Source organism: Orycteropus afer, unplaced genomic scaffold (assembly GCF_000298275.1).
Source record: "Orycteropus afer afer isolate SDZICR_OR568_19922 unplaced genomic scaffold, OryAfe1.0 scaffold00018, whole genome shotgun sequence".
Lineage (NCBI taxonomy): Eukaryota > Metazoa > Chordata > Mammalia > Tubulidentata > Orycteropodidae > Orycteropus > Orycteropus afer.
The window spans coordinates 7,433,598-7,442,301 of NW_006921605.1; the positions used below are offsets into that span (position 1 = coordinate 7,433,598).

At 46.6% G+C, this 8,704-nt stretch overlaps 1 protein-coding gene across 1 annotated transcript in view; it reads right to left on the reverse strand.

The window, feature by feature from the left end:
- LOC103214070 (E3 ubiquitin/ISG15 ligase TRIM25-like) overlaps positions 1–1,741 on the reverse strand; it is a 9,886-nt gene extending 8,145 nt beyond the window's left edge. The window contains exons 1-2 of the mRNA XM_007959870.1: positions 1,726–1,741; positions 342–1,012 (exon numbers count right to left, since the gene is read on the reverse strand). Coding sequence (XP_007958061.1) covers positions 342–1,012; positions 1,726–1,741 — 687 coding nt within the window. The remainder of the gene's footprint in view (positions 1–341; positions 1,013–1,725) is intronic.
- Between the last annotated feature and the right edge of the window lie 6,963 nt (positions 1,742–8,704).

Genomic DNA, 8,704 nt, shown 5'->3' on the forward strand with positions numbered 1-8,704 from the left:
TGACAGCCTTGGAGACCCTGTGGGCAGTTCCACTCCGTCCTCTAGGGGCGCTGTGGGTCAGAATAGACTCCACGGCAGTGGGTGTGGTTTGGGCTTTGCTCCTGCAAAGATCGACAACCTTGGAAACCCTAAGCAGCAGTTTCCATTCTGTCCTCTAGGGGCGCTGTGACTCAGACTCGACTTGACGGCACACAGCAATAGAAACATTAATTAACACTTTTTCATGTCATGACATGGCCCTGGTAACCATCACGTTAATGGCTGCATAATTTTCCTCCAAGAAAATGGGTGTCCTGGGCCTGTGAACCAAGCGTCCCCTGCCTCCCGCGGTCCTTTCTCACCTCCCGGCAGGCGCGCTCCTGCTCCAGGGGGATGGTGTCGTGATTCTTGTGTTTTTCCAGCAGGCAGGCCCCACACACGCAGCAGCCTTCCGTGCGGCAGTACAGCCGGCGGAGTCTGCGGTGCTTCCGGCACAAGCGGTTCTGGAGATCCCGCACGGGCTCCAGCAACCTGTGGCCCTGGAACACTCGGTCTTCGAAATGGCTACGCAGGTGCCTCTCGCACAGGGAGGCCACACACTGCAGGCATGACTTGATGGACTTGAGCTTCTGAGGGGGACAGAAGTCACAGGGCACATCCCCCGGCCCCGCCACATTCTGTAAGGACCTTGTGGCCTGGCCCTTGTTCTGGGTGAAGCAGGCCACCATGTCCCCGAGAATGACATTCTTGCAGAGGTGAGGCCTGGACGGGAAGCTCTGTCGGCACTGGGGGCAATAGGGCATCTCACCCATGGCCGTCTGGTGGTCCCAGAACCCTTGGAGGCAGGTCATGCAGAAGTTGTGGCCACAGGCTGTGGTGACTGGGTTGTGGAAGACCTCCAGGCAAATGGGACAGAGGATTTGGTCCTCCAGCACGTGGGGTTTGTTGCTGTTACTCATCAGGTCCTGGCCTTGGGGAGGCCTGGAGGGCTGGGCAGAGGGCTGTGGGGCAGGAACTTGGTTCTGGACAGGCGCTGGGAAGATAAATGGCAAAGCAAACTGAAACCAGAGCAGAAGCTGAAAGGGATTTGGGGGTATACCCTTTCTCTTGGAGGCAGCCACCTGCCCATGGGGCACAAGGGCTGTGTCATCTGCCAACAACACAACAAACCCATTGCCAGGGAGTTAATTCCAACTCATGACAATCCCACGTGTCACAGCACAGAACTACTCCATATGGTTTACTTGGCTGTAATCTTTTGGTTTCATCTTTATGGAAGGAGCCTTGGTGGTACAACCTTTAAATGCTGGCCTGCCAACCAAAAGGCTAACCAAAAGGTTGGTGGTTCAAACCTGCTCTGTGGGAGAGAGATCTGGCAATATGCTTCAGAAAGAAAACCCTATGGGGCGGTTTTCCTATAGAATACACGGGGTCACCATGAATTACAATGAACTCAGCAGCACCCAACAACAGTCTTTATGGACATAGATTGCCAGGCCTTTCTGCTGTGATCCCTGCTGGGTGGCTCAAACTGCCATCTTTAGCCTAGTATTCCCGTACAACCATTGCCTCTTGCCAGTCCCCTGGATGGTGTAAACTGGAGATGGGATATGTAATGAAGTCGTGTGTTCTTTTCCCAGCTCTGTCTCCTGGAACGAATCCTGGACAAGAGGGGGCATGGGAAGAAGTGACAGTGTGGCTGGGGAAGGGCCACGTCAGAGGAGGGCGGGAAGCACAAGTACTTACGTGAGTCGCCCTTCATGTTGGGGAGACCCAAAGACTCTGCTGCCCTGTGCCGGGGGAAGGGTAGGTGAGCTGAGAGCCGGCCTCTGCCCTGGCCCTGCTTCACTGATGCTGCAGGGTCCCCGTCCCCCAGCGCGCCCCACCCCCAGCGCCTTACATCTCTTCAGGTCTGATGACTGCCTTCTCAGCTTTCCCTTTGGCTGCTGGTTTTTGGTCTCACCCTCAAGGGGGCCCCTCCTAGAAGACTGCTCCCTACAATTTTGCTGCGTGACCTCACAATTCAGGCGAGACCAGCCCCAGCATTCTGCTTGTGATGTTAGCAGGGGAAAAGGGGTGTCGCTGGACTCGCGGTTGTATTGGTCCTTCAGCCTCTGCGTGGGCGGACTCTTTCCTCCAGAGCCTTAAGCCCAGGAGGCAGAGGAGCTGCTGGCACTGGGGTCACCTTCAGTGAACTCAGACCTCTCACGTACTGGCCAGAGAGGGAGAATGGAGACTAAGGGGCAGCAGGATCTGGGGCAACTTGTTTAATCTCTCTGGACCACCCGGGTTGTTGGAGGAGATGGTATGTCAAGGCCCTTCTAGTTATCATGAAGGAGGTCTGATGGCATGGTGCCTAAGGCATTTGGCTGTTAACCAGAAGGTTGGTGGTTCAAACCCACCAGCCAGTCCATGGAAGGAAGACTGGGCAATCTACTTCCGTAAAGATTTACCACCTCAGAAACACAAAGGGGGTCTCTATGAGTCAGAATAGACTTGATGGCAGTGAGGCTTTTTTTTTTTTTTTTTTTTTTTAATTTGGTTATCATGAATAAGCACTGGTGTCACAGTGGTTAAAGCATTTGGCTGCTAACCAAAAGTGTGGCTGTTTGAACTCATAGCCGCTCTGCGGGAGAAAGATGAGGCAGTCTGCTTCCGAAAAGATTTACAGCTTTGGAAATCCTGTGGGGCAGTTCTACTCTGTCCTCTAGGGGAGCTGTGGGTCGGAATCGACTCCATGGCAGTGGGTGTGGTTTGGGCTTTGTATCTGTGAAGACTGACAGCCTTGGAGACTCTGTGGGGCAGTTCCACCCTGTCCTCTAGGGGCACTGTGAGTTGGAATTGACTCAGTGACAGTGAGTTGTTTTGGTTACCATGAGCTCTTGTGGCACAGTGGTTAAGTGTTCAGGTGCTTACGGAAAAGTTAGTGGTTTGAACCCACCACCCTCTCTCTGCAAGAGGAAGATATAGCAATCTGCTTTGTAAAGATTCACAGCCTTGGAAACCCTATGGGGCGGTTCTACTCTGTCCGCTAGGGTTGCTATGAGTTGGAATCAGTGGCACTGGGTTGGGTTGGGTTTGGTTGTATCAGATTTCCTTGTCCTCCTCGTTTGCAAAGAGTTTTCAAAGTTTTGAATGAGTGTTGTATTTCATTTGATGCTTTTTCTGCACCTACTTAAATGACCATAATATTTCTCCAGTTTACTCTTTTAGTTGGTGAATTTATGTTGACTGATCCTCAGTTGTTAAGCCAACCTTGATTCCTGGAACGAGCCCTACTTGGTTGTGTTGTGTCCGACTTCTTTTCTTTTGTAATGGCTTTATTGAAATAAAATCCATATACCACATAGTTGAGTGGTTTTTAGTACATTCACAGAGTTGTGCAACCATTACCACAGCTAATCATAGAACACTGTCATCACCCCTAAAAGAGACCCCGTACTCTCCAGCTGTCTCCCTGCCATCCCTCAGCCCCTAGTTTTGAGGACCCTCTACTGTGTGGACACGTCTGATCTCATTGGTCTCCCTCTTTATTATTTCCGCTCCCTTACTTCTTTTCATTTAATTTGGTGTTTGAAGCTCCTCAGACATGGATGTTTAGATAACTAGTTTTCACCTTACTTATTTAGTTAATATATTCATTTTTCCTCTAACTATGGCTTTTCCTGCACCCCACAGCAAAATAGCATTACCGTTATTATTCGGATCAATAGATTTTCAAAAATGTTTATTGCAATTTCATCTCTGACCCATGTGCTATTCGGAATCACGTTGCTTAACTTCCAAATACACTAGTATATCCTAATTATCATTATTTGTTGTTTCTTAATTTCTAACTTAGTTCCTCTGTAAGCAGGTGATAGACTCTGATTTAAATCTTTTGCATTTTGTTGACACTTGCTTTATGGCTCCAACGGTTCCACACATGCTTGGAAAGCATGTGTTCGCTGTGGTTGTCTCATGCAATGTTCTCTGTATGTTCATTAGTGAAGTCTGTAAATCTTTTCTTTCAAAGCATCTGTATCCCAACTGGAGGGTTTGTGTGTGTGTGTGTGTGTGTGTGTTGTTCCACTTGTTTTAAGTTCCTGATTGTCGTGGCAAATTTCCTATAATTACTATGAATTTGCCTATTCCTCTATTTATTTATTTTTGGGCTTTAACGAACAAACAGAAATTCGTTTTCTCACATTTGAGGGGGTACAAGTCCAGATGCAGCACCTTGGTTCTCGGGGTAGCTTTCTCTTTCTTCTGGCTCTGGAAGGAGGTCTTTGTTGCTTCAGCTCCTGCTTCCTGCTTCCTGGGAGAGATCTCCATGTGTCTGACATCATCTGACCCCATATCTGCTCCTATTTCTCTTTTTAGTTCCATCAGTTTTGAGGCTAGGTGCTTAGATGCAAACACTGTTAGAGTTGTCATCTTTTTCTAGTGAATTGTAATTTTATCATTATCGATGTTTTATTATTTCAATGTTATCCTTCCTCTGTTAGCTTGATAGTTATACATTTTGCCACCATTCTGGGGAGCAGTTACCTAAGAAATTATAACATATATCCATGACTGACCAAAGGCTAATATAAATTTTGTTTTTATGTCTTGTTGTTGTTTGCCGTCGAGTCGGCCCCGACTCATAGCGACCCCTCCCTGGGTTTCCGAGGCAGTATCACTACGGAAGTAGGATTGCCCAACCTTCCTTCCAAGGAGTGGCTGGTGGGTTTGAACCGCCAGCCTTCTGGTGAGCAGTCAAGTGCCTTAGGCACTATGCTACCAGAGCTCCTTATGTCTTCTTAGAGAATGGGAAAGCCCTGAAATACTTGCACTCCATTCACCTCATCAAGACTTTCACTGTAGTTGTTTATTTTAATTTTATGTATTTTTTAAGCCCAGCCAGAGTGCTCCTTAGAAGCAAGAATGGTGAGACTGTGTCTCACGTATTTTTGAGAAGGGACCAGTCCCTGGAGAAGGCCATCGTGCCTGGTAAAGTGGAGGGTCAGCAAAAAAGAGGAAGCCCTCCACAAGATGGACTGACACAGTGCCTGCAACAGTGGGCTCATGCATGGCGCCAATTGTGAGGCTGGCCCAGGACCGGGCCGTGTTTTGTTCTGTTGGACAAGGGGCTGCTGAGTCAGAACCATAGGCGTGATGAATGTCTGCACAGTCAATATTCATTTACATCAATCCACTATTTACCTTTATAACTTCTCCCCACTCCTTCCTTTGTCTCTGAACTTCCATCTGCAATCATTTTCTTTCTGCCTAAAGAACACCTTTTAGTCTTTCAGTGCAGGTCTGTTGGTGAGGCATTCTGAGGCTTTGGTTGTTGATAGCATGTTCATTTCATAGGCCTTCTCCTAGGTTGGCAGCCATTTTCTTCCAGCACTTTGGAGACTGAATTCACTTGTGCCCTGACTTCCATTTTTTTTTTTTTTTTCTGTTAAGAGATTGGCTGTCAATCTTATTGCTGTTCCTTTGAGAGTAACCTGTCTTTTTTCCCCCCTTCTGGTTGCTTTAAAGAGCCCTAGTGGTATGCATAGTGCCTAGGCACTTGACTGCTAACCAGAAGGCTGGCGGTTCAAACCCACCAGCCACTCCTCAGAAGGAAGGTTGGACAATCTCCTTCTGTAGTGATAACACCTCGGAAACCCAAGGAGGGGTCGCTGTGAGTTGGGTCCGACTCGATGGAGAACAACAACAACAAGTGGGACTGTGATTAAGCTCTCAGATGCTAATCAAAAGGTCGGTGGTTTGACCCCCACATGGTTCCACGGGGGAGAAAGAGGTGGCAATGTGCTTCCATAACAATTACAGCATTGGAAAGCTAATGGCATAGTTCCACTCTGTCCTGTAGGGTTACTGTGCGTCATAATTGACTCGACAGCAATGGGATTTTTTGTCTGGTTGCTTTTACTATTTTCTCTGTATTTAGTTTGTATCTGCTCCATACCCGGCTGTGCTGTCTTTATCCTGCTTGAGATTTTAGTGATTCTTGCGTCTGGGACTTGATACCCTTCATTTGTTAGTCATTAATGAATGACTGTTAGTCATTAATTATCTCTAAATATTCCATTCTTGTTTTCCCTCCTTCTTGAGTTTCACCAATTACATTTATTTCTACCTTTTACACCATGAGTTATGTTTTCTTGTGATCTGTTTTCCAATTTTTGAATTTTCTCTTCTGATGTGTCTTTCTTTGCTATGCACCCTATCCACGGAGTTCTTAATTTCAGTAATCGTACTTTTTTAGTTCTTAATTTCCATTTGTTTCTTCTTTATAGTTTCTCGCTCACTGTGGAAATCACCAATACTTTATTTCCTTGAATACATTAGGCATAGTTATTTCTTAGTCTATGTCTCATAACTCCATTATCTATATCACTTATTATTCGTCATTCCTCCTGATGTTTAAACACACTGTCTTTTGTCCTCATAGGCCTATCATTTTATCATAAAAAAATGAAAACCTACAGAAAAGTAGAAATGCCAGTAAAATGAATCACACTGTACACTTTGCCCAGTTTTGTCAACCAAGGGCCAATCTTATTTCCTTTGCATACCATCCTATCTCCCCTCTTTCACTGAATTATTTTAAAGCAAGTGCCAAACACGTAGCTTCATCCACGAACACTTCTGTATCTAATTTTCTTAATAAATAGACTCTTTTTCGGAGTAGCTTTAGGTTTATAGGAAAATCGCACAGTAGTGTAGGGTCACCATTTACCCTCTCCCTGCTGTATGCGTTTCTTGCATTTCTGTGTCTGTACCTGTTTTCAAAATAATTCTCCTTTCTTGAAACCAAACCATAGTACCATTATCTTGCACACACCCACACCCACACCCACACACAAATTCCTTCATCTAAGTTAATGTTTAAATTTCTCCAAACGTTTTTCTTACTACTGTCAGCTAAAGTCAGAATCCAACTAAGGCCATCACAGTGCATTTGTTTGTCTAAATTTTCTTCACATTTCTTACTACATCATCCTCTTTTCCTCCTGCCACCCATTTGTTGAAAAAACGGGGTCATTTATCCTCTGTTTCCCGTATCCTGTAAGCTAACACTCAGCTTCGATTGTTCTGGCAAGAATCTTTCATAAGTGGTTTAGATCTTGCCATTGCATAGCGCCAGGGAGTGTGGAATGTCTGCTTCTCTCTGCCTGACTGATCTCACCATGTACTGGACATTGTGTATGAAAAAGAAGATCACTTGTTTGAGCCTAAGGGTGATATTCCTTTAGAATAGATTTATGACTGCTGCTGGCAGGAGGAAGGAGCTGTGGTCGCCTGTGGTTAAAACATTGGGCTGCTAACCAAAAGGTCAGTGGCTCCAACCCGCCGGTAGGATTTCCAGCCTTAGTAGCCCTACGGGGTAGATCTACTCTGTCCTACAGGGTCGCTGTGAGTCAGAATCGACTTCGTGGCAGTGGGTGGGGTTTGGCTTGGGTCTAGCAGGAGGCTAGAGGAGCTACTGTCTGAATCACCGTAGTCCAGTCAGACACTGAGATCATTCAAAGCTGGGTACCGTTCTTCTCAGCAGTCTGGTCTGTTTCTGGCTCATCCTTTCTCCGAGGGTTACTCCTTCGGGATCCCACCCCAGTGTCCCCTCCTGGGCACAACCTGAGCTCTAATATTTGTTCCAAAATCAGCAGACACCTCCAAGGAGAAGTAGACCTAGATGCTGGGCTCACATCTCTGGATTTCGGCTCTGTGCTTCTTGGCTGCTGTTAGATTTCTGAGACATATGTATGCAGGTATGTATGTACACACACACACACACATGCACACAGTGTTTTTCTAGTTGTTCTCACAGAGAGAGAGGGTCAGTCCTGGCTCCCGCCCTGCCTCCAGCATTCTCCTCTCTGACTCAGTGCCCCATCGACAGGTCATGAGCACCCGCACAGTGCTGGCCATACAGTGGCTGTGCAGTGAAGGCAACACGTAAGTGAACGTTTGCTTTTTCCTGATAAGTCCCAGATCTGAGTGCTACTAGACATGTGTGGCATGGCTTCTTGCACCTGCCAACCCCATCCTGCTCTGCCTTCAGGGTCTACTTCAGTAGCTTTGTGAACCCTTCCAGACCCTTCTTTCTCCCAGATGGGCTCGTTGGCTGTCCATCACCATTGTGCAAACACTGTGAGGATGTTTTGACCCTAAGGATGTTTTGCTCTTTGATCTGCCCACTGTGTCAACAGTGTAATGTGTGCAAAGTGATCAGAGTGAAACGTGTGTGGAAGGAATAGCCCAGCCTTGTCAAGAAGCAATCCAAGCACATCCCAGGGAATTTGCTCACAATTTCCTTATGGAAAAGTAAGAAGCATGTATGTTCTCGATCTTCTCTCCATGTGGTAATTTTTTTTGGTTAGAAATAACAGAAAATTGGTACCAGCTGGAAACACACAAATTTAGATGTATGATACCTAGATTTTGATCTGTAGAATTTGACTTGGGGACAATCAACAGGGAGGAGTTAATAGCCACTAAAGGAAACTCAAGGAGCTCTGGTAGCTTAATGCCTTAAGGCACTTGACTGCTCACCAGAAGACTGGCGATTCAAACCCATCAGCCAGTCCTCGGAAGGAAGGTTGGGCAATCTACTTCTGTAGTGACACTGCCTTGGAAACCCAAGGAGGGGTTGCTATGAGTCGGGGGCCGACTTGACGCACATAACAAAAACAACATTAACAAAGGAAACTCATGAGGGCAAAAGCTTGAATTTGTCAAGGGAATGAAA